The 26,883-nt window shown below is 36.1% G+C and overlaps 2 protein-coding genes across 6 annotated transcripts in view; one reads left to right on the top strand and one right to left on the bottom strand.

Annotated features, from left to right (window-relative positions):
- LOC127869450 (uncharacterized) overlaps window positions 1–4,017 on the bottom strand; it is a 76,474-nt gene extending 72,457 nt beyond the window's left edge. For both annotated transcript variants that reach the window (XM_052412029.1, XM_052412030.1), the window contains exon 1: window positions 3,889–4,017. The gene's annotated coding sequence lies outside the window, so the exon portion shown is untranslated. The remainder of the gene's footprint in view (window positions 1–3,888) is intronic.
- A 146-nt stretch (window positions 4,018–4,163) lies between these two features.
- On the top strand, window positions 4,164–20,823 carry LOC127869449 (dihydrofolate reductase-like). 4 transcript variants are annotated; one of them, XM_052412024.1, is made up of 6 exons: window positions 4,164–4,291; window positions 11,288–11,337; window positions 13,805–13,910; window positions 15,824–15,947; window positions 18,059–18,174; window positions 20,451–20,823. In XM_052412024.1, the coding sequence occupies exons 1-6, from the start codon at window positions 4,206–4,208 to the stop codon at window positions 20,524–20,526; spliced, it is 558 nt and encodes a 185-aa protein (XP_052267984.1). In that variant the 5' UTR covers window positions 4,164–4,205; the 3' UTR covers window positions 20,527–20,823. The 4 variants fall into 4 exon arrangements, with proteins under 4 accessions (XP_052267984.1, XP_052267985.1, XP_052267986.1 ...); XM_052412025.1 differs by lacking the exon at window positions 4,164–4,291 and adding an exon at window positions 5,423–5,484; XM_052412026.1 differs by lacking the exon at window positions 4,164–4,291 and adding an exon at window positions 8,220–8,261.
- Window positions 20,824–26,883: the final 6,060 nt, after the last annotated feature.

Genomic DNA, 26,883 nt, shown 5'->3' with positions numbered 1-26,883 from the left:
ATGTATACTATACGGCATGGTATTTTACAAGCGTGTGCTATTACCAATAGTCGTTGATACTATTTTTGGACACTTCAATTTTGGACTCTTAAGTTTTTGGACACCTGTATTTTGTGAATATTTTTGGTATCTAAGTTTTTCGACACGAAAAACAATTATTATTTTTAAGTGTTCGAAAACATAAAGTTATTACCGTAATGATAACATTAGAAGTTCAAACATTCCATACTAACGTTTTGTTGCGCATAACTTCCATGGTAAATAAATGAAATATAAATTTGGGAAGGACATAGAATTACAAAAGGTGTTGCTCAAAATGGGAACGGTGGAAAAACGGAACATTCGAGTTACTAACTTACTTACTAGTTTATAACAATTAACACATCCTTTGATTTTCTAAGTCATGAATATTTGCAAAAATACATTTCATTTAAAAAGATCAACTGACAAACCTAGAGAAGCAGGAGGATCTGTAAATATCTCTGGAAATTTTATTACCAGTCCATGGGTTTCAATAGATTTTGAAAGCCGGAAGTCAAATAACACCACCCATGCTTTAAAAATGTAAGGGGTTGATAGACATGTTCAATTTATTTATGGGTCAAATACTGAAGTAAACAATTATTTGGTTTGTGCATATATTAGTTTAAGGCTATGAAAATGTTTCTTAGTATACATTTGTGTTGAATACTATGCGATTTATCACAATTTGTATCAATATACTTTTGATTTAGCACTTTGGTAACATTTGAATCAAAATGATGCAAAGTGTATTATTTGCAGGAGTTAAAAGTGAGTAGTGTAAATTGCAAAATGCTTGCATCAAAAAGCAGGATTCTAGATTTTGATAAAATTAATGGAGAGTAGCGGAATGGGTAGAACGTGGGTATCCAACAATGAGTACAGGGTTCTTCTTAAATTTTCTGAGTTTTTATGACTACATACAGCACCCAGAGGTTCAATAGTTGGATTATTTCGTGAAACTTGCCAAAACAAATAATTTGTGGTGGCCATATTATACATGTAAATCAAAGACCTATAGATAACACGATTGGAAACTCTCGTCTTCGTTATAGCGATATGCGATAATAGCTAACGGCGGACACGGGTCACGTGACATCGATTTTGGAGATGCCGGTGTACCTGTAGATTCTTCCCTGTTCCAGCTACTGTCGGCCATTTTGTTTTAAAGCAATCAATTATGGGCAAAGTCGATCGCCGCAAACAGACATATTGAATATTTTTTTGTGTAAATAAAAAATAAGTTTTTATTTTCTTTGTTGATAATGCTTCAGGTTTTGGTAGTTATTATTCTTATGCATTATTAATTTATCGGAATTTGAAAGATAACAATGGATTTGTTCATTTTCGATAATTTTTGAAACATTGAAAGGCCCAAACGATTTTTTTCAAAAACTTCTTCATTTTTCATCACAGATTGATTAAGTAAGATGGTTATGCTAGGTGAGATGTTAATCTAGGTATGATTTATAAAAGGTAGACGGAAATAAGGCATTTTAAAGGATTTTGCCTTTGTACAATTTTATATTGTTATTTCATTCAATCATTTTCACACCTGTCGCCAAAGTGGTTTGTTTCTTTTTTAAAAACTTTTCTATTTCTCATCCCATATCGTTGAAGCATGATTTTTATGCTAGGAGAGATGTTAATCTAAGAATGAATTACAAAAACGTAGAAGAAAATGTTCAATTTAAAGGATTTGGCCTTATACAATGTTGGTATAATTTGAAGCTCTTTTCCTCTGTTGTACACGATTGCTGTCAAACGTGTTTTTGTTCTTTTTGATAAACTTTTTCGTTTTTCATCCCAAATAGATGAAGTCAGATTTTTATGCTTTGTGATATGTTTATCTAGGTTTGAATTGAAAAACTGGAGGAAAATGTTCATTTTAAAGGATTTTGGCCTTGTACAAAGTTGGTACAATTTTTAGCTCTTATACCCTATTGTACTTAGCTCTTATACCCTATTGTACACACCTGTCGTCAAACGTGCTTTGGTTCATTGTGAAAACCTTCGTCATTTTTCATACAAACATAACATCTCCTTCAGTTCGCTAATTGATCCGACACTTAACACGCGCGTGAATTTTTTTTCTTTTCGCGAAATCCTAGTCCATGACACTTAGAGCTTTTATTATTTAACAATAGAAAAAAAACTTGGTTACAAACAAAACTTTAATAACCTATAACTCATGAATAAGATCTCATTAAAAAATAGAGAATTAATAAATTGAAAAAATCCACAGAATCAATATTGAAATATGACTAACTGAAACCGTTTTTGGATCGAACCATCATAGCATTTATTATACTGTAATGTTGTTTTTATCAGAGACCTAGATCTATGTGTCCACATATATCTATCCGTTTTGAAATAATATTTGTTTATAAGGTTTTAAATGTTTGAATTAAATATGTATACAAGAAAATTTTATCAGCAAAAGCCTTTCAAATAAATTATTCAACAGCATTCTCGCCGCGATTTGGACATTCTTATAGCGCTATTACTTCAACGATCGCGGCATTATAAATTCTTATTTTAGGTTAATAGAATCGAGATTTTGTAAAAGCATAATTACTCATGTTTCTATAAAAATCGGATCATTATTGACCAAGTTACAGCCGCCTTTCTATAGCGCCGTAACATATTCGCATAACTTTGCTCGATAATAGTAGCCGTTGCTACTGGACACGTCGTTATCTTATCGCAATCGTGATACATCGGCTATCTTTGGACTCCTCCTCTTGATTTATGGAATAAATCGTCTGCTGATCCAAAGTGTTCTTATCAGTTTCTCGACCACGTGACCCCGCCGCGAGATAGCCCGATAAGGCGCGTAGTTTTCAATCTGTGTATTCTATAGGTCTTTGTGTAAATGAAACTGGGTGTAGTTTTCCGTTAAACACCATTCTACTGCATGCCACAGTTAATTGTTTTCCAAAAATATTAACATTTCTATCAAAATCAATTACCTAAAAATAAACAAAATTAAAATGACTTTTGATGAGCGGCTAAGTTTTAACCAACACATTACAAATATTACGAATAAAGCACAGCGAACTCTTGGCTTAGTACATAGATCCTTTGAGCGTCTTGATGAAGAAATGTTTCTGCCTCTTTATAAGGCTTTAATCAGGACAACCTTAGAATACGGATCATGTGTTTGGTCCCCTAACCTAAAAAAACATATAAAGTTAATTGAAGATGTTCAAAGAAGAGCAACTAAACTAGTGCCATTGGTGGCACATCTACCATACGACCAGAGACTTCGAAAGTTGGGACTTGTCACACTTGAGTACAGAAGGGACAGGGCGGATATGATCCAAATTTTCAAATCTTTACATAAGCTGGATGATTTAAACTGGGAAAAATTGTTTGATCTGGCTGAGGATAATCTTCGTGGTCATCACTTGAAACTAAGAGGCAAGAATTCCAAAAGTAATGTAAGACTCAACACCTTTAGTCAAAGATCAATTCATTACTGGAACAGTTTGGAAGAATCAACAATAGCTGCCACAAGTGTTAATCAATTTAAATCGTTGCTAAATTCTGAGAAATGAAACATTAAGAAGTTTAACCCGTCTGTAAATTAAGTTAAATTAACAATTAAAATTTACTATTAAAGCGCACTCTAGAGAAGTTTTACCAAAATAGTACATATCAGAGAGAGATTCTAAAGAAGATACCATTTATCAGAGGGGCCACTACAGCATAGCTAAATTAAGCCCAACAGTCCAGGCATCCAGGTATCCAGGTAACATAATGATAATCACAGAATTATTTATTGAAATAATAATGTTTACTTTCTCATTATCATAAATGTACATATAAAGAATGCCACGAATTATTTAACAAATGGTCATCTACCTTTATGTATACGACTCAATATCTGAAACTTTGCAGACGTTAAAATTCACTTGGTATTAATTAAACACTATTTAATTATCACTTTAATTGGATTGTTTTACTCGTATCTAGTGAAAGTAAGACCGCTTACATCACACAGAAGTATTAAATATGTTTTATTTGCGTAAATCCATATTTTTTATTAAAAACAATATTAAACATTTATCACTTTTATAAACGGTGTGTTAAATAAATAACAATGTTTATCCAGTGTTGGATTTGTGTATTTATTTTTTGCTTTGAACTTACTAAGCGACCCCAACCGCGAAACATTAAAAATGTCAATACCTCGATTAAATCTGGTTGTAGCAATATGCAACAACAACGGTATCGGTATAAATGGAAGTCTGCCATGGAAATTAAGGTACCATTACGAATAATGTTCATGTGTCTTTAAACAATCCCTTCTGCGCGTTTATCATACACTTGTCAGTGTTTTTTTGTCAAAGGCAGGTCCGAAATAATGTTCAGTTGAATAGCGGAAAGGGCCCCCAAAGCCCTTGCTAGTTGCTACACTTTGGGGGATTGGGGCCGGGGCCCTTAGAGGGGGGAATCTCGCGTCGTTTTGGGCGAAAAGGGTTATTTTAGAAGATCTTTTCACCAACCATTCAACACTTTAAATTGCTAGATTTTAATGTAATTTACTATTTACATACATATCCTACCGTAACCCAAATTCGACGACACCTAAATTCGACGATGTTCTATTTTTATCGGTTTAAATTTAAATGGATGATAATTGTCTTGGAATCATTTCAAAGAATTACAGCCGAGTTAAAAATTATTATATTTTGCTATAAAAGTTTTTTTATTATTTGCTAAATATTGCTTTATGTATCCCTTATATTGTCGAATTTGTGTCACACCGGGATATATACATTTAGCTTTACAATATTTGTGAACAGTCGTCGAAATTCGCACTAGTCCGACAGCAAAAAACTAGTATTTTTTCTTTCGGGCTTGTATGAAATCCAATATTACAAGCCCGACGTGCTTGTACAATTCATTAAACAGAAAACGAGTTCCACTTTCATTTTCAATATTTGTAAACAAAGTTTTGAGCCGCTTAAATCAACAGCCGCTTATGTTTTAACACACTGCGCACACGTGCTGGGCAATCAGCTGATAATTGGATTACTGCGCATTAAGCGCATGGTTTTGTGGTTCCCTGATTACTATTATGTAAAATAAATGTTTTGCGTTGCGTTCGGGACACAGAGAGTAATGGCCAAACAGTTGTCATTCGAGTACGTCGTTGAGGAATGCGAATCTGAGGTAACTGTGATTGACGCTTTTGTCAACTGGCTTTTTGTAGAATAACCTGGCACTTAATTGCTTAAATATTTTCTGATGGTTCAGGTTTGCTCTTTCTTTAACATGGATATATGGGATACATTTCTGCTAATTTTTTATCTAAACTTTATGTATATATTTATAATTGTGATTTGATTGAAATCCTTGTGTGAAATTAATTTCTTCTTATTTCAGGATCCGAAAGAGGCTGGCTCAGATGACGAGGAAGCTAACTTGGATGAGGATGAAATTAATAAGAGATTTGTATTGTATTCTAAAGATTGAATAAATGAATGCTTCTTTGGATGTTTTATGTTACAGTACACTCCACGCGTTTTCCCCAATTTCCCTCCATACTCCGCGGGTTTCGACCTGGAGGGAGATTAAGAAAATCCCGCTATACGCGGCATTTGCATAATTTTGGACGCGGCGGTTAACGATCGGCAAAACTGATAAGCCGACGCGGCGGCCCTCGGCGTTGGCAACGCGGGGGAAACTCCGCGTTTTACGAGATAACGATCAATTTAATTTTGTTTGACTTCCTGATTTTCAAATAAAATTACATTTATTAAAAGTACATACATGTACATGTAGTATAATGTTAACAATTAAAAAAAACAACCAAGATAGATCGATCAAGACGTGCTTGTAGAAGTAGTTGTTGTTGTATAGAAAACTCGTTGATTTACGACACACAAAACGTCGTCTTTTAACTAATACTTACCAATTAATATAAACACAGTTTGCAACATTTTTTTTTATAATTTAATCCAAAGTTTTCATGTAAGCAGGTGATTTTCTATACTGAACATGAATGCCGGACAAAACCCCTCCCGGATAAAAACCCTCCCGTCAGTTTTATAGGGGCCGGACGAAAACCCTCCCATGAATAAACGGGTACGGACAAAAACCCTCCCATGGAAAAAACGGGGGAGGACAAAAACCCTCCCATGAAAAAACGGGACCGGACAAAAACCCTCCCGTGATCTGAGGCACGAATACACTATCAACAATTGTGCGCCGGCCAGTGCATTAAGAACATCAAAGTCGTGTTTCTTTTTTAGTCATCATCGCAAAAATCACAGAGGCGGACACAGGCTTCCCAAGACATTCTTTATTTCGTTTTATAACAAGTATTATGAAGTCTAGACAGTATAATGTTACATACATTGACAAATAAGCATAATCAATTGATAAACAAAAACCAACATTGTAGACACTTGTGTGCCTTTACACAAACAAATTGCTTTTTATATTTGCAGATTCACAGTATGATATTTTGAACAAATGTTGTCAGCATTGAGTGATTTTTTCGGGTTAATGAATGCAACATTGTGTGAAGCAAATACATTTGTCGGCGTTTAATTGCTTTTAATTAATTCTGTGATTAAACTACTTAAAAACTAAAAGTAGTTGCGGAATCACAGTTTGCTATTTTTAGTAAATTTTGCGGATTAATGAATGCCACAATGTGTGAAGCAATTACATTTGTCGGTGTTTAATTGCTTTCACGGGAGGATTTTTGTCCGCAGTTGCAGATTCACAGTTTGCTATTTTGATACATATTATTGATGCCATTAACTAGTTAATTATTATGATTAGCTGATTAGTGGGCCTCAATAACCGAATCATTGACATATTTGACAATACAGTATGCTTTATATATTGTCTGCAAAAATGTAATTGAAAACGTTACAGTCAAAGCTAAATTAAATAAGTAATTGAGACAAATTAGTTACATGCTAACGAATTGTTAGTTGTTAATATAATTTTACTTTCATTTTCGCAAAGTTTTCAGAAACTTCCCGGAAAGCACTTTTTTGCATGAATGAGAGTATGACGCGATTAAACGTTGCACTGTATCGTATTGCATTCAATTTAAATTAAAATTCAGTCGTCTATAAATGGCCTCATTTTATGTTTTAATTGATGTTGTTATTATATTGGATTATCGGATATATATGCAAATTAGAAAGCGGTATGTTTGCAGTTAATGGATACACATTTTCTTTCAATTTCACACCCCTGAAAACACAATACACACGATGGGTAATTTTATCGGATTAATGAATGCAACACTAAGTGTTTCTTTTACGGGAGGGTTTTTGTCCGGTCCCGTTTTTTCATGGGAGGGTTTTTGTCCTCCCCCGTTTTTTTCATGGGAGGGTTTTTGTCCGCCCATGTTTATTCACGGGAGGGTTTTCGTCCGCCCCCTATGAAAATGACGGGAGGGTTTTTATCCGGGAGGGGTTTTGTTATACAAATGACCAAGGACCCTAAAAATCTCGCAAATCTGAATTGACAGTTTGACGTAATCAAAGAAAAGCCGCTTCCTGTCTAAAGGCATAACGTACTCAAGTAAACACGTTCAACGAATACATAAGGAATGGTTTTAATTGTCGGAACAAAGTCAATTCTCTGCTCGCTAATGCATTGATTTTCTCTTTGTTTGTAGGTTATTCCATTGATTGCTAAAAGGTGGTAACTATTGAGTTGATAATTGCATTTAATATTCACAGTTGTACATGTATTCTTGTTGCGTCGACATTCTAAACAATGTTTACCAGTAATTATGGACCAAATCGGCAGAGTGACATTCACACATGTTAATCCCTTTTGTCACAACACCGCAGACAGCAGTCTACACAATAGGTCAGTAGACAAGCTTTGCGTGTTTTCATAACGTCAAACACTTAAAATCCAGTTCTGCCCAGATGTCTTCTGTAATCAGTTTACAGTACAATTAGTGTTAAAAAAATTACTCTACTAAAATACCGTATCGATAAAGATTCGGCGTGTTCGATTTGAAATTATTTTAGAGGAAATATCAACTTATTCGAGATATAATTTCGTTAATAAATACCAAAGAAACTTTTAACCGAAATCAACAATGTTCTCTGCGCTACAAAGTTTGTATAAAAAAATCAATACACGCACGCTTTGCAGGAGTATACGTTGTACCTTGACCTTGTACATTGCAGCATAATTTTCGCGCGCTTTTGTCGGGAAATATACATGAGGACTGTATATTGGAAGCATTTGTAAACGTCGTGTTAACAATTAAAAATCGTAGTGTGTTTCGGATTACTAATTATTATTCTCATTTGGAAATTTTACGGAACATTTATTCTTGTGTCATATGTGTTGATTTAAATATTAATTTGTCAAATGTATTATATTAGACTAATTCATATTGTAGACGTACCTGTGAATTAAAAAACATAATTTTTATATGTATTAATTTTCTATACAATTATCTTTTTTATACATGTACTACAGTATTTAAACAATTTATTATAACAATGTTTTTATTTTTTTGCATGCCCAGTAGCACACTGCTAACGCGGCGTTGCGCGGCGATCACTGATTAGAACGGAAAGTGTCTGCATTTACCGACTAGCCTAAAGTAATACACGCCGCGGGAATTAGCGAACGCGGCGTAACGCCGGGCGTTTTATCGAGTTCACCTCGCTCTTCCAACGCCGCGTGAACACTCGCTAGCAGAAAAAAACCCGCGGAGGGAGCGCGTTTTTTGGGGAAAACGCGTGGAGTGTACTGTATGTTTATCTGCATTTTTAACAAAAATGTTTGGGCTTGTAAAATCTGACTCGGGCTTGTTCAAATTCCCATTGTACTAGCCCGACTTGCTTGTAGATTTAAATCTGAATTTCAATGACTGTTTGTGAATCATATACCGTACAACACCAGTAACGGAAAGGGGCGAGTACCACGGAAATGGCTCATAGCGGAAAGGTGCCTTGGCCTTTGGAAAGGGGCTAAAATGATTTATTTTTAAAGTTTAAAAGACATTTATTTGCATTTTCATAATTTACGAAATGTTACTTTATGTTTACATTTTAATTATACACAGATTTTGGCATGTTTTGAAGTTTGTCATTAAATGTTATATATTTATAAAAGTAAGCATTGGATCTAAAAAGCTCCAGTAAAAAAATCAAGAATAAATTTTTAAAAAGAGAAAAAAGTAACCCTCAACAGGGATCGAACCACTGACCAATGGAATCCTGGAGTAAAAGACTACCACTTACTGACTTAGACCACTCTGCCATCCGTGCTCATACAACATGAAGGATGTATTTTATACTTTATATAAGCAATCCTTGAAGTTTCACAAAATATAAGGACAACAACAGAACTCTCGAAATTATTCAATTGTTTCGCGTTGCAATGTGTTATAATTTTCATGGTTTTAAATTGTCAAAAGATGCATACAAATTACAATGGCTATTTCAGAGCATGTAAAATGTTCAGTATTACTGTTTCCTCACAAATATCATAACTAAAACAAAAATTTGCGAATCTGAAACAATTTTTTTCATTTTTTTTTCAATTTACCAAACCATGAAAAGGCCACTTTAAATTTCATTCAAATCCATCAAGCAATGATTTAATTTTACAATCCTGTCAAAGTCACGACCGATATTCTGCCCCATTCCAAATAATAAAAAAATACCCTCAAATGTCTGTGTCATGGTACCGAACTGTAAGCGGCCAGTTAAGCTCACTGGCCTTGTAGGCAGAGGTCCCATGTGCGACTCTGGACTGGCTGCACTCTTTTCACTACCCTGCGACAATGAAGCCCAACGCAGGGCCATGGTGCCTGCAGTTCTCCATAGAACCTGCCAGTGGGTTTGCCTGGATCAGTTATACACTGTTCTCTGTGACTCGAAATCGAGGACGAATTCCAAATTGGCAGAAGAAAATGTCATAGTACCAACCTTAAGCGAGATTGGTGATTAGCTGTGTTAGCGGCTCAGTTACATCTGCCAAATTCCCAAAAGTAGAAATTAAAAAAAATAAACCTAAATCAAGGCAAGTTTTCCCAATCGAAAGCCCCCCCCCCCCCCCCCCCCCCCTTGTAAATGGACTCCCAGAGTGGCTGTGATGGCTCTGGTACCCTTTGGAGTTTGGATTATAAAGATGAGAGTTGAATTATAGCAGCAAGACCTCCCCCCCCCCCCATTCCCAAAATGGTTAAAAACACAGATATTGCAATCTGGGTTTTTTTATGTCCCGCAGTCTATACTGGAGGAAATATTGTTTTTGCCCCATCAGTTTGCTGGTTTGTTTGTGTCAAGCTTTAACATTTGCCATAACTTTTGCAATATTGAAGATAGCAACTTGATATTTGGCATGCATGTGTATCTCATGGAGCTGCACATTTTGAGTGGTGTAAGGTCAAGGTACATTTTGTCATCCTTCAGGGTCAAAGTTCAAATATACATGGGGGACATAGTGTTTCACAAACAAATCTTGTTTTCTCCATTTTTTACTGTGAATTATGGATGGTAAAGACCATGTACATGTACCAGACAATACCCACCAGATTTGTTAATTATACCATCCAAAGTGATTCATCCTATCGATCATGTTTTCAATAATATAAATTTTGCGTAAATTTAATATTGTATTAATAAATTTGATGATAAGGTAAATATTATGTAACTACACAGTATATTTGTACGGATTTTATTAATATTATTGATACAGATAATCACATGTTGATTTAGTATTGTATTAATTGTTTTAAATCACATGATACACAGTTGTGATGGACCCACAATTATGATAGACATAATATAACAAATTGAGGCACTTAATATGCAGGTCTAAACTTACACATATATTAGGTACACCAATCAAATATCAGAAATAAGTTCACAAACATTGAAAGGAATTGAAAATTGTTATGAAAAGCAAACTAACAAAAATAAAGATACATTTCATAAATATAATACTTTTAGTCCAGACAACCTTAGATACATATCTCGTCTTTGCATACACAATCAACCATTCACACTGGTCTATACAATCTACAACACTCATTTAATAGTTCACTCTTACTTTCTGTCTGACCAGTTCCAAGCCACCACAAATGTCATCCCTGAAAGATATTAGTTTGTTTGCTTAAGTGGCTACTCATGGGCTTATTTTTACAGAAAGGTTATTAGAAGGAATGCACAAAGTAATCTGAGACCACGTACACTCACACATGCAGTTAACCCTGTTTTATTGCAGCATGATTCATATGTCTATTTGCTTTCAGGAAGGACATGGACTTTTTCAAGACAATAACCATGACAACTTCAGATCCTGGTGAGTATTTAAAATGTCTACAGTCCAGTATTCATGTGTTGTTTTACTTTTGGTCAATATTTATATCTTAATGTTTTTGACTACGGTAACATTTGATTGAGATCAGTGGTGATGTTCTCGGTTCATGATTTACGAGTCAGAGGTGTAAATCAAAGTTACTTTTATATTGCGTCAATAAGTTAACTGAACTTTGTTTTTCTGTAGATCTTAGCACTTGAATGCATTTTTGCCATTCTTAGATGCTGAAGCCTGAACTATTGTTTTTTTTTAACCATGGGTGAATTGTTGGGATTCTTAGAAGCTGTGATATTGTAAATTAAAACACTGTTTTAATTTTGGGGTTCTTAAACGCTGAAATATTGTAAATGAAAACTCTTTGAATAATTTGCTGGGATTTGTAGACACAGTAATATTGTACATTTATAAAAATGTGTGCATTGTTGGGATTCTTCCTCACATCCTCTGCTTCCTCCGTAGCTTGTTTTAACTTGATAATATAAATGGTGATGTTGCAATGTCTGATCATAATACACAAAAAAACTGTTGAACTTTAAAGAAGTGTGAGCTATATGTCTGATTGCTTCTCTGTTTAACTTAAATACCTTACCTGGGATTTTTTTCTGGATTTGTGACAAGGGACTGGCCTTTAATTTTGGGGAAAAAATATTCACAAAACTGAGGAAGGGGAACAAATTTCCCCAAGTCAACTTAAAATTAGGGATAATTGCATCATTTAAAAAAATTCTATGTTTGGGAGGGTCTTCCTCTTTGGGGAAGGGGCCTTTGTAAGAAAAAGATAAAGGAGTAAAACAATGTGCCCGCATCGATGTACACAGTCATTGACAAAAAAAGTTAGCAGTTTGATTAAGGGAACTTAAATTCTAATATTATTACTTCAAGCATTGAATTTAAACAATGTTACAAGCTGGCCAAGGCTTGTTCAGCAACAATAAATAATCAGGGATGATAGGACTGTGGTAGTAAATATTTATGGGGTTTAACCCTTTACTACTTTGATACGTATTTTTACGCATGTGTGGTCCCTTAGAAAGTTAAATTTAATCAAAGACCTTTCTTACTACATGTACATTCAGGTTTTAAAGGCCTCATTTTCCACCCTTTTATACTGATGAGCAGCAAACAGCATAAAACCTGAACAGACTGTGAGTTACTCGCAGGCTGTTCTGGTTTTATGCTGTTTGCAAATAGCCATTTTCACTTTGCCTCTCATTGGGAAAGGGTTAACTTTAGTTACAATAAATCAACTCCCAGCTATTGACCCTCCGGGAGTTGCAACAGATAAAGGCTTTTTTCATGTAAACACCCTGCCTGGAATACACTTTAATCGGTAATATGAGCCACATAAATAATTTTCTGAGATAAATAATTACAAGAAGATCATAAATACACCCCTCATGTGTAAATTAAAACAATTGTTTGATATGGTGTGCTCACAGAATAGTGATATGAAATTATAATACAAGTTTCAAACATGTCAAGTCGTCAACAGTTCATGAAAATGTGTAAGTATTTTTTAATGGATAACACTGAGTATTCTGAATTTGAAAATATGCTAATTTATACATTGACTATCTCTGGAATTCTCCACAAGATAGATCTCTTATCTAATCAACCAATCGTGCTACATCGACAATCTTCGGAACCTCCGTAAAATAGATTTAATTGTCAATTAAAAACTTTCAGCTTTCAGTTTTTCTGCACCCAATAGGGTGGCATATAGCAGTCAAACTGTCTGATTGTCTATCCGTCCCGCATTCCGTTTTCTGGATGTTTTTGACACAACACTTTCAGATATTTAGCTGATTTTTGGTATGTAAGTCTACCTACATGTCCTACAGAGAAGTGTCAATTTCGTTCCGGTCCATTGATCTGTGGCGAAATTATGGGCCTTGGACTTAAAAATTGTCTTTTTGGAGTTTTTTTTACGCAACGCTTTCAAATATTGAACTGACTTTTGGTATGTTCGTGTATCTACATTACCTACAGATGAAGTGTAAATTTTGTTATGGTAACTCGATTTTTGGAGAAGTTATGGAACTTGGTTAATTCTCTATAACAATGGTTTTGCGGAGTTTTTTACGCAACACTTTCAAATTTCCAGCTGATTTTTGGTTTGTGAGTCTACCTACATGATAAAGTGGGAGCTTCATTCCGGTCCATTGAGTTTTGGCAAAGTTACGGGCCTTGGACTTTTCTCTAAACTAGCTGCTGTGCTGCTTCAAAGCGTAGTAGGGGGCCTTGTGTTTAACAAACACAATTCTTGTTTGTGTATTAATAAGATAGAATGAACGGGTCATTAAATAATGTTAATAGTTGTATACAGACTGCATAATTTTTAAGATATAAATAATATCCAACACTGAACATATCCGAAAAATCATGCATCTTATTGAATAAAAGTTTAAAAGTACGAGGACTCCTCAATTCACTCTAAAATGTGTTACAGAAAAGCAGAATGCAGTGATCATGGGCAGGAAGACCTGGCAGTCCATTCCAGAGAACTTTAGACCACTTAGGAACAGGATTAACATCATCCTGAGTAGAGACATGAAGTGGGTAGAACGTTCATGATCAGTGTCTGTGGTCTTGTCTTATTATAGCAAGTGTAACTGATGCATGGCTGCTCAAGCTATTCTTATGCACCTGACAGGCATATAGCATTTGCATCATCAGTCCTCATGTCTGCTTTTTGTGCATACCAAATCTTGAGATGTACATGTATTGAATCAATGGATTCAAATGAAACTTCAATTAGTAGAAGAGATAAGAACCGGTGCAAGAGCAATACACTATTCAGGATTTAAAGAGTTCTTGCCCTGTAATCAATTTAATGTTAAGACGAGTGCCCTCTTAGTAATAAAATATTTTATTATCACAACAGTTACTCTTTTATCACTATATTTTGAGTTATTGCCCTTTGCATAATGAATCCATTTTTAGTATGGAGCATATACACATGTAACTCTGTAAGTACCGTAATTACTCTATGTTTTCGGACACTCTAAGTTTTCGGACACCCCTTTTTTTTAGCAAAAAACTTTTTGTGACTCTTAATTTCCGGACACACGAGTTTTCGTCCATAATTAATGTCTCTATAAAGTTTTCGGACAGTATATTTTACAGCGCTATTTTACCAAATTTTGGTCCTGTTTTCGATATCTAATGACACTTCGATCATGGGGTTTTACAACCAGATTAACATCATAAAACATGGCAGGTGCATGCCTGAGGGCAACAGACCATTACATTTGCATTATTGGGTAAATAACCTTGTAGACTGGTATTTAACAATGGTTTCGCCCGAGCGTAAGCGTTATGACAATTACCAGGGGAAGTGCCAATTAACAGTTCAATTATCTACCGCAATGGTACTAACCCTTCTCAGTAAAATAACTGTGACAAATACTAAACGCTTCAAAATGTAATGCACATTGAGTTTTACGAACAATGGAAGGTATTAGACAAAACCTATCGGAAATTAACAAACAAAGAATTCATAGTTTGCTTTTTTTATTGCGTTAATTACAGGTTCAAACTAGCAAGTATCTGTATATCACATGCTAATCTTTGAACTTGTTGGTCAAAGTACAACCTTGTAGTAACTTTCTGTCAAATAAATTTAGCATTTAAAATTATTTAAAATGCAGTGCAAACATATATAACTGTAATTTATTCTATACAGCATGGTATTTTACCAGCGCAAGCTATTACCGTTAGTCGTTGATACAATTGACGCTATTTTCAGACACTTCAATTTTCGACTCTAAGTTTTCGGACACCTGTATTTTGTGAATATTTTTTGTATCTAAGTTTTCGGACACGAATTTTTTTTAATATTTTTAAGTGTCCGAAAACATAGAGTAATTATGGTATTGAAGGTTATAAAATGAACCTCAAATTCCTTAAGTAGAAGATGCAGTGTTGAAGGACGATATATCTCTCTATCTATGTTCAGAGTTATTGGCTTTATTAATTTGTCATGTGGAAAGCATGCATGCATAAGACTTTAATTAAGTATTGAAGGGAATAAAATAAAGCATCATATATTGATAAACTACATAAAAAAGGGAATTGCAGGCTACACAGACCATACCACTTTCAATATTAGTTTGGAGTTACTGCCCTTTGTTTATTGCTTGTGTAGAACATAATCACATACTTTACAAATCAATTTCTGTGTTTTTGTGGAAGTTTTTACTGCAAAGCATAACTTAATTTTTTTAATAGTTTCAAATGGATCTTCATGTTATTATAAAGGAATATGTGTAAAGTGTTGCACCAGATAACCCTTTCCAAAAATGACACTTTCGGACTAAACTGGATTTTTGCTAAGAACAGACTTTTTTAAACGAAAAATCATCATTAAAGTGAAAAGTGTGTGAACTGCACAGGCTAATCTCAGTTGACACTTTACGCACAAGCTTTTAACCCTGTTTTATCAGTGCGGGTCTCATATGTTTTATAGCAGTGCACCAGATGGTACACATGTGGCCCGAAGTCTGCCCGATGCCTTGAGTCTGTTGTCAACAGAAGAGCTTGCAGACAGAGTAGAGAACATACACATCATAGGTGGCAGTTCAGTATATCAGGTAAATCTGTGTTATGTAGGAGAACATACAGTACACATCATAGTTCTCAGCTCAGTGTATTAGGTAAATCTGTGGCAGGTTGTAGAACATACAAGATGGACATTCTTGTCATGGGTGTAAAATCAGAACAAACTGATAACACAGTGTTTTGTAATGTTTTTATACCGTACATGTCGTTTAATCATGGTTTCAAGTAATGTATCCTTTTAAGGATTCACAGATTTTGGCATGTATTGAAGTGTGTCATTAAATGCTTTATATTGATAAATGTAAACACTGGATCTAAAAAGTTCCTGTAAAAAACTATAATAAAATTAAAGAAACAACTGGGCTTAAACAACTGCCACCTGGAGTAAAAGTCTATCGCTTAGATAACTCGGCCATCTGTGCTCATTCAATGCGTGATGTATTTCACACTTTATGCATGTTTATCCGTAGTATTACAAAAAATAAAGACAACAACAGAACTCTCCAAATTATTAAATTGTTTCACATTGCAACGCTTTATAATTTTCAGGTTTTTAAATCGTAAAACGATGCATATAATGGATATTTTGGAGCATTGTAAATGTTCAGTATTGCTGTTTCCTTACAAATATAATAATAACTACAACGAAAATTAGCGAATTTGAAATATTTTTTTTAATTTTGTCAAATTAACAAGTTGTGAAAAGGCCCATTTAATCTTCCATTGACTAAAGAAGCAAATACATGTAACCAAATATTTATGCCCCCCTTCGAAGAAGAGCGGGTATATTGTTTTGCACATGTCGGTCGGTCCGTCAGTCGGTCGGTCTGTCCACCAGATGGTTTCCTGATGATAACTCAAGAACGCTTAGGCCTAGGATAATGAAACTTCATACATTGATCATAACTGGCAGATGACCCCTATTGATTTTCAGGTCACTAGGTCAAAGGTCAAGGTCACAGTGACTCAAAATAATAAAATGGTTTCCAGATGATAACTGAAGAATGCTTACGCCTAGGATCATGAAACTTCATAGGTACATTGATCATGACTGGCAAATGACCCCTATTGATTTTCAGGTCCCTAGGTCAAAGGTCAAGGTCACAGTGACTCGAAACAGTAAAATGGTTTCCGGATGATAACGCAAGAATGCTTATGCCTAGGATCATGAAACTTCATGGGAACATTGATAATGACTGGCAGATGACCACTATTGATTGTCAGGTCACTAGGTCAAAGGTCAAGGTAACAGATATTGAAACAGTAAAATGGTTTCCAGATGATAACTCAAGAATGCTTATGCCTAGGATCATGAAACTTCATAGGTACATTGATAATGACTGGCAGAAGACCCCTATTGATTTTCAGGTCACTAGGTCAAAGGTCAAGGTCACAGTGACTCGAAATAGTAAAATGGTTTCCGGATGATAACTCAAGAATGCTTACGGCTACGATCATGAAACTTCATAGGTACATTGATCAGGACTGGCAGATGACCCATATTAATTTTCAGGTCAGTAAAATGGTTTCCTGATTATAACTCAAGAATAATTAGGCCTAGGATCATAAAACTTCATAGGTACATTGTTCATGACTGGCAGATGACCCCTATTGATTTTCAGGTCACAGTGACACAAAACGTATTTACACAATGGCTGCCACTACAACTGACAGCCCATATGGGGGGCATGCATGTTTTGCAAACAGCCCTTGTTATACATTTCATTAAAAAGACATATTTGGCTTCATTTGTTTTTATGAAAACCCATAGAACCTTCAAAATTAGAAAAATGTCAGTGTATATTTGGAGAACATTTCTAACTTAGGGGTCCAGCCCTGTGGGATTATTTTGATGAACACCAAACTTACAATAAAATGCTTGATTAATAATTAAAATTCTTCCATCTTTTACTTAATTGTATAATTTATGTATAATAATTGACCCTTGCTCTGTGAAAAGGAAGTTAGCACAGGCTAATCAGGGATGACACTATCCGCTTTCAATGAATTTGCGTCAAGAACAGTCTTCCTTTTAAAGAAAGGCAATACAAGTGGAAAGTGTCGTCCCTGATAAGTCTGTGTGAACAGCACTTGCTGACCTTGAACAACATTTTACACAGAGCGAGGCTTAATTATATTTCAGGAAGCAATGACAGGATCCTACCCATGTCGTCTCTATCTGACCAGAATACTGGCAGACTTTGAGTGTGACGCCTTCCTGCCTGAAATAGATGACAGCTCCTTTACCAAAATAAGAAAGTATGGAACACTGATTGTATGTGTTATTGTTTTGGCTGAAATGTGCTTTGGAAGGTGATAGATTAGATTTCACTCAGGCACATTAACTATGCATCAGTTTAATGGGAATTAGCTTTTTCGATGTGTTTAACGTGAATAATCAATATTGTTTTGTGTTTTTTCCAAATGTAAACACATTGTTAGACAGCTCAGGCTTAAATAATTATATCATATTTATAGTGACATATTACTGAACCCCCTTCACAACTAAATTTTTCAAGAGAGTATACTCAATCTAGTTGTCAGTTTGGCCAGCCAGGATAACATCTGGCCGTCTTGTTTTTTTCTGGGGCATATTTCAAAATTGTTAGAGGTATTGACCTAAAACTTCAGGTAGATAGATCTCATTGGGAGGGTTTCATGTGCACAAAGCCCATAACTCTTGTGGCAACTGTAAAACCTTGTTAACACTCTAGAGGCCACATTTATTTCCCAATCTTCATGAAACTTGGTAAGATCATATGATAACTCAGCAGAATTTGAAATTAATAGTTTCTGTTGAAAAACATGGGCTCTTTTTCTTATATATCTGTATTGAAACCCTGTGAATACACTTGAAATCACATTTTAGAGGAATAATCATTAAATAAGCTCTGAGTATATATCTTAATGATATATTGCCTGCGTTTGAAACTGGGCTGCGTTGGGTCAAAATTAAGGTCACAAGGTAAATTTAAGAAAAAGCTTGTAAAACCTCTAGAGGTCCCATTTATTGCTCTTCTTCTGGAAACTTAGTAAGAACATGTGTCACAATGGTCATGTGAGGTCAAACAATAGGTTTCATTGTCAAATTAAAATAAAAGTTGAGAACGCTCCAAAGGCTACATTTACAATTCATGTAACATGTGTCCCAATATTTGCAATGAGATTGAAACAGGATCATGTGGAATCAAAATCAAGGTCACTAGGTCAAATTTAAGAAAAAGCGTGTGAACACTCTAGAGGCCCAATCTTGATAAAACATGTTTCCCAATAATATGTCAACAGAGTTTGAAAGATATATTACGTTTTCATGATTCTTGATCATAACATCGTCTAAACGATGTCTCAACCGAGTTCATAACTGGGACACAGAGTGTCGAAAAATAGGTCAAATTAAAGAAAAAGCTTTTGAATACTTTTAAGGCCACATTTAACGCTCTAGAAATAACATTTGTAATCCAATCATCATTAATTCACAAAAGCATGTTTTTGGGGTAGTTTTATTAGCTCGGCTGTTTTTGTCCACGTCGTGCTAAAACCTTGACATTTGTCTCTAAAATCAAAGTGCTTCCACCTACAACTTTGAAACTTCATATGTAGGTGCACCTTGATTAGTTCTACACGCCACACCTTTTTTGGGTCACTAGGTCAAAGGTCAAGGTCACTGTGTCCTCTAAAAAAAATAAAACTGACAAGCTTTCATTTATTCAAAACTGCACCCGCAGCCGAGAGTTGGCACCTGTTATGCGGTGCTCTTGTTATAAAACCTTATGAAAACTAGCATTAAGGGTACTTATAATCAACAAGAAACACAACTGTTTTTTCTAAAATTGCATGACTGTTGCTCTGTGTTAATTTTCATACTTTACTTTGTCTTAGGCTGTACTCTTTCTGACATAAAAGATAAGCTAATTTTATGTCACTGTATTTTCATTTCTTTCACCTTTCTGTGCTGATTTTCCCCTCTTAATAAAATAAATAAGACAAATTTTAAGAAACGGAGCATTGAGGAGCAAGCATTTCCTTGCAGCATGGGGAGATGTTTCAGGCAAGATGGTTACATTACTAGTTACTCCAATTCATTATACATTTATCTCATGAAAACAACTAAGGTTTTCTTATAACAAGACCTCTTGGTGTGGGAACTACCGGTACACAATTCCTTTTAAAAAAAAAACTTGAATATTTTTTATTTAAATATGTTGCTATTGTTTCTACTTTTCTAAGGTACGTGATAGTCAACCAAGTGTCGTTCTTGTTTTTCTCGATAAAATTATAACTTACTTCTTGTTGTTAATGATAGGTAATTGTTAGTAAAAATATATTCCGCAAATAATTGGTTATTGTTGATAAAAATATTATAAGCAAATAATTGCGCATTGTTGGTAAAATATATTTTGTAATTGTTGGTCAAAATATAATTGGTAATTGTTGGTAGGGGGTTATATTATGAACGGAAATATCTGACCAATAAGCAATAATCTCACACTAGTGATAAAGAAACTTTAACGCCTATTATAATTTTTCTATTTCAGCCCCGACAATGTCCCTACAGACCTCCATGAAGAGAATGGACTCAAGTTCCGCTTTGAAGTCTATGACAAGCTGTGAACATGTTCTCAATATGTGACGAGAAATGCACATAATCTGTGATGCAGTAAAAGTTCTGTCCTTAATTCACCACTGTTGGAGAAGCAAAGTGAATTGTATATGACTTGCCCATATAAATGCAACGTCAAAACCGACCTTGATAATATGCTGTTCTTTGTTATTTAACGGTGGGAGATTAGCTGGGTAAATGAAGTTGGTTGTTGTGAATAATGTTTAAGACATATACTTGTCTTTATGTCCAATTATGTATGACCATTCAACCAATTGCACAATGCATTAATAAAACATTGGCATGTTCATTGTTCATTTTCCCATGTGTATTGTTATCCCAACAAATTATAATTGCTTTATTTGGGGACTTCACACGTAACTCAATTGGTACTTATTGGCAGAGGCGTTGACAATATGTATTTTTGTCTCTGTTATTGGTCTCATATGTATATTTATGCCCCCCTTTGAAGAAGAGGGGGTATATTGTTTTGCACATGTCGGTCCGTCCGTATGTCCGTCCACCAGATGGTTTCCGGATGATATCTCAAGAACGCTTAGGCCTAGGGTCATGAAACTTCATAGGTACATTTATCATGACTCGCAGATGACCCCTATTGATTTTCAGGTCACTAGGTCAAAGGTCAAGGTCACGGTGACCCGAAACAGTAAAATGCTTTCCTGATGATAACTCAAGAATAATTAGGCCTAGGATCATGAAACTTCATAGGTTCATTGATCATGACTGGCAGATGACCCCTATTGATCTTCAGGTCACTAGGTCAAAGGTCAAGGTCACAGTGACTCAAAACAGTAAAATTCTTTCCTGATGATAACTCATGAATAATTAGGCCTAGGATCATGAAACTTCATAGGTTCATTGATCATGACTGGCAGATGACCCCTATTGATTTTTTAGGTCTTTAGGTCAAAGGTCAAGGTCACAGTGACAAAAAACGTATTCATACAATGGCTGCCTGTACATCTGACAGCCCATATGGGGGGCATGAATGTTTTACAAACAGCCCTTGTTATGAATCAAAATTGTGTCTGTGAGTTCTCCCATAGTTTATAATGTAGTGAGAACAGAGTATATGCATTCGGTTTGATAGTGATGAACATCTGCGGTCTGTATGTCATGCCCTAATTTATTATGTAGTAAATTACCGTAATTGTCCCCTACCGGTGAAACCGGAGGGGACTTATGGTTTGCGGTCTGTGTGTCAGTCTGTCCGTCACACTTTTCTGGATCCTGTGATTACTTTAAAAGTTCTTCATATTTTTTCATGAAACTTGAAACATGGATAGATGGCTATATGGAGATTATGCAGGTCATTTCATTTGTTCCTACGTCAAAAATTATGGTTGCTATGGCAACAAATATATTTTAAAAATCTGAAAATGGTGGAGTTTCACCGGTAGGGAACATATATTGCTTGGCAATAGTCTTGTTTCTCTTAGTTTTCAAACCTTAAAAATAATAAGTTTTTCGTGTCCGGAAATTTAAACACTAAATAGTTTTTTAACTGATGTCCGAAAATTAAGAGACAAAAATTCAGAGGTTCAAAAATTTAGAGTCACTGTGCACGGTTGCTGGTCTTCGCGAGCGGCACCAGTCTGCGACTGCTAGGGATGGCAAAGACTTGGTAATGTGATGGTACTCATTCAACGGAACCGTAACAGTTCGCTCAACTGTTCTGCATTCGCGTGTCACTGGGTGATGGTAACGTAAGCGCAGCCTATGCCCTCCTCACAGGCAAGCAGTAAGAATTGTACGAGGAAGTATTCATGACGGTGCTCAACGCCTGCCTACAGAGAGACATCCCACCGAACATCCGTGTGGTGGTATGTGACTACAAGCAAGCCATACACAACGCAGTGCGGACATTGCTTAGCTCCCACACACGTACACAGGGATGTTTTTATCACCTGACGCAACATGACGTCGCCTCCAGAGCGAGGGTCTGCAGACTCGATACAGAGACGAAGAAGAGGTGCGGCACTTCTGCGGGATGCTGGATGGTCTGGCATTTCACCCGGTGCTTCTGGTGGCTGACGGCATGAGCTTTCTTCGGGAATTGGCACCAGATGGCATTGACAGAATACTGGACTACTTTGACGCCAACGGGGTGTTCAGGAGCGTCGTGATGGATGGTCGCCTCTGCTTCAGGCACACCCCTGCGCGCTTCCCGCCTGAGGTATGGAACATGCATGAGGCAACAAAACTAAGTGAAGCACGGACCAACAACGCATGCGAAAGTTGGAACAACGGTTTCAAGCATCTTGTCGGCCACGCAAATCCCTCATTGTGGAATGTGACAAAATAAAGAATGTTTTGGGAAGCTTGTGTTATTTTTTCACGGGAGGGCATTTATCCATTAACTATGATGAAAAAAAAAAATACACGACTTTAGTGTTTTCTTAATGCGCTGGATGGCGCACAAATTGATATTTTATATATTTTATATAAACACACTACTTGTTATTCATACTAAGTAGTCATAAAAATCTTAGTTCAAACATATATCAATTACGTCAAATAGGTGGAAAATAACAACATTTTCAATTCGGCAATATTTAAATTAGTCAAGATATAGTGTTATATGACTTACTGAAGTGAACTATTACACAAAATAAATATCTCCGATAACCGACAACAAAAGACAATGTCGGAAATGACCGATTTCGGATTAAGATGTATAAATAATCGTTGGTACTTAAATTTGTGGCTCTGATTTCACGGAGGGCGGGGGGGGGGGGGGGTTTGTCCGCCCCCGTTTTTTCATGGGAGGGTTTTCGTCCGGCCCCATTTTTTCATGGGAGGGTTTTTGTCCGGCCCCGTGTTACATGTGAAGGTTTTCGTCCGGCCTCTTTTTTTCATGGGAGGGTTTTCGTCCGGCCCCGTTTTTTAATGGGAGGGTTTTTTGTCCGGCCCCTATAAAACTGACAGGAGGGTTTTTGTCCGGGAGTGGTTTTGTCTGGCATTTGTAAAACCCATGAACGAAGTGTCACCGGATAAGCTAAATATGACTACTGTGACGAACTTTCTACCCGTTTTTATTCTGAAAATTAAGTGTGACGAAAATTCAGTGTGAAAACAAACTAACTCTTCAGAATAAAAGTGTTTTCATATAGAGTAGCTCGACATAGTGCAAACTTGTTTCAATATATGAAAAAGATTAATCAACTCATGGTGGATCAAAAACTATGTTGACATGGTATCTACTCGGGAAGAATTTACTCACCTAATTCGTAGAAATCGAAATACGTTTTCAATCATATATGAGATGAAACAGGCTGCGTGGTATAGTGGAAGCGCTTTGGCATTTGCTACCAGATGTCCAGGGTTCGAACCCCATGGCAGACACATTGCTTTTTAGCTCAACTATTATATATGAAATATATATAGTGGAGCTATCCTACTCACCCTGGCGTCGGCATTTCCGTTAGCGTTAGCATGCAAATGTTTAAGTTTTCATACTAACCCAATTATTATGCCCCCCTTCAAAGAAGAGGGGGTATATTGTTTTGCACATGTCGGTCCGTCGGTCGGTCCATCCGTCCGTCCGTCCACCAGATGGTTTCCGGATGATAACTCAAGAACGCTTGGGCCTAGGATCATGAAACTTCATAGGTACATTGGTCATGACTGGTAGATGACCCCTATTGATTTTCAGGTCACTAGGTCAAAGGTCAAGGTCACAGGGACTCTTAATAGTAAAATGGTTTCTGGATGATAACTCAAGAATGCTTAGGCCTAGGATCATGAAACTTAATAGGTACATTGATAATGACTGGCAGATGACCCCTATTGATTTTCAGGTCACTAGGTCAAAGGTCAAGGTCAAAGTGACTCAAAATAGTAAAATGGTTTCCGGATGATAACTCAAGAATGCTTACCCCTAGGATCATGAAACTTCATAGGAACATTGATCATGAATGGCAGATGACCCCTATTGATTTTTAGGTCACTAGGTCAAAGGTCAATGTCACAGTGACTCGAAACAGTAAAATGGTTTCTGGATGATAACTCAAGAATGCTTACGCCTAGGATCATGAAACTTCATAGGTACATTGATAATGACTGGCAGATGACCCCTATTGATTTTCAGGTCACTAGGTTAAAGGTCAAGGTCACAGTGACTGAAAATAGTAAAATGGTTTCCGGATGATAACTCAAGAATGCTTACGCCTAGGATGATGAAACTTATAGGTACATTGATCATGACTGGAAGATGACTGCTATTAATTGTCAGGTCACTAGGTCAAAGGTCAAGGTCACAGTGACTCAAAACAGTAAAATGGTATCCTGATGATAACTCAAGAATAATTAGACCTAGGATCATGAAACTTCATAGGTACATTGATCATGACTGGCAGATGACCTCTATTGATTTTCAGGTCACTAGGTCAAAGGTCAAGGTCACAGTGACAAAAAACGTATTCACACAATGGCTGCCACTACAACTGACAGCCCATATGGGGGACATGCATGTTTTACAAACAGCCCTTGTTTTCATTGTCCCTTGACATATTGCTTTCATATTTTGCATACTTGTTCACCAACATGACCCCAACCTATAAACAAGAGCAGACAACTGTATCAAGCATTTTGACAGAATTATTGCCCCTATTATACTTAGAATATGCATATTATTGATAAATCTATGTTAAAGTTTGCGTACTACCCCAAATGTTTCCTGTGTCCCTTGACATATTGCTTTCATATTTTGCATACTTGTTTACCATCATGATCCCAACCTATAAACAAGAGCAGACAACTGTATCAAGCATTTTGACAGAATTATTGCCCCTTTTGTACTTAGATAATTGAACATTTTGCTTGCATTGCCATAACTTCTTTATTTATGATCAGATTTTATTTATACTTTGACAAAACAATACTTACATGAATACCACAATGGATTCCACCCAAACAATACCCCACGCCTCAACCCAGAATTCCTGCCCCCAGCCCTCCACCCCCCAAAAAAAAATCCCCTTTTTTATTTTTTAAAGATCATCTAATAAATGACCACACCCCACATTATACCCCCCTCTCACCCCCCCCCCCCCCTACCCCCCCCCCCCATTTTTTTTTAATTTTTGAAAGATCGTCTTATAAATGACCACACCCAATATTATACCCCCTCTTAACCCCCCTTCCCCCATCCCCCACCCCCCAAAATCTTTTTTTTTCCTTTTTTTATTTTTGAAAAATCGTCTAATAAATTATTGAATATGAACAATTTCTCCATGATGGCTTACGTTATACTATCAAGCACTCGAATAGTCGAGCAAGCTGTCCTCTGACAGCTCTTGTTATATTATCTTTTCCTCGTTATTATAGTAATTTCAATACATAATATTTGATGCACACATCAACATTGTTTGTGTCATTGAACGCCTTGTAAATTATTAATTTTCTGTTTCGATAATACGTGTTTTAGCCTTACATTTAATGTCCTGTAATACCTCAAAACCATTATTGCCCAATCATTAGGGTTTGCAGACTAGCCGTCACGTCAGTTAATTCCCTGTCAGTAAACGACACGCACGACAAGCGCGGCCTCTTAAAATCGAAGGTAACATCTGCTTAGATGAGCGGTTACACGAAAACACCGGCGATAACCATCATCAAAAATAGCGACAAATGCATTTCTATGAATGTTAGGCTTAAAAAAGATTTATTTTCTGAAACGCGAACAAGCCCAAATTTTACCACGGGTCTTAATTTATGTCAACTTAAATTTAAATTACATGGATGTTAAAACTCAACGGTTCTATAAGTCGATTTTGATTTTGCAAAATTTGTTGACGGTACCAAAAAGTGTGTATTGTATATGATTGTAAATAATAAAGCATGTAGTCGAATATTTTACTTTATTACGTCAATAACACATTTCTTACAAAAAAACAGACGGTGGAAGGTGGCTACTGACGTCATGAAACAGAACCTGAATGTGTCCCAATCAGAGCGGACTTTACCGTCGCCACTCTCAAGTAGGCCTTAACGTTTATTATGCCCCCCTTCGAAGAAGAGGGGGTATATTGCTCTGCTCATGTCGGTCGGTCGGTCGGTCCGTCCGTCCACCAGGTGGTTGTCATACGATAACTCAAGAACGCTTGGGCCTAGGATCATGAAACTTCATAGGTACATTGATCATGACTCGCAGATGACCCCTATTGATTTTGAGGTCACTAGGTCAAAGGTCACGGTGACTCGAAATAGTAAAATGGTTTTTGAATGATAACTCAAGAATGCATACGCAGCCAACAGGGCACACTCTGAACAATATTACTGAAGCAACTGGTCTGTAATCCTAAATCTATAATTATCAGTCCAATGAAACATCATCCTTTTAGTAA

This window comes from Dreissena polymorpha, chromosome 2, assembly GCF_020536995.1.
Source record: "Dreissena polymorpha isolate Duluth1 chromosome 2, UMN_Dpol_1.0, whole genome shotgun sequence".
Classification (NCBI taxonomy): Eukaryota; Metazoa; Mollusca; class Bivalvia; order Myida; family Dreissenidae; genus Dreissena; species Dreissena polymorpha.
This window is presented reverse-complemented; position numbering and strand designations above follow the sequence as displayed.

Coding starts and splice junctions, on each gene's coding strand:
- LOC127869449 (XM_052412024.1), top strand. CDS start 4,206: ATGTCAATACCTCGATTAAATCTGGTTGTAGCAATATGCAACAACAAC. Junction 11,338..13,804: donor CATGACAACTTCAGATCCTG/GTGAGTATTTAA, acceptor AATGTGTTACAG/AAAAGCAGAATGCAGTGATC. Junction 13,911..15,823: donor ATCCTGAGTAGAGACATGAA/GTGGGTAGAACG, acceptor TATGTTTTATAG/CAGTGCACCAGATGGTACAC.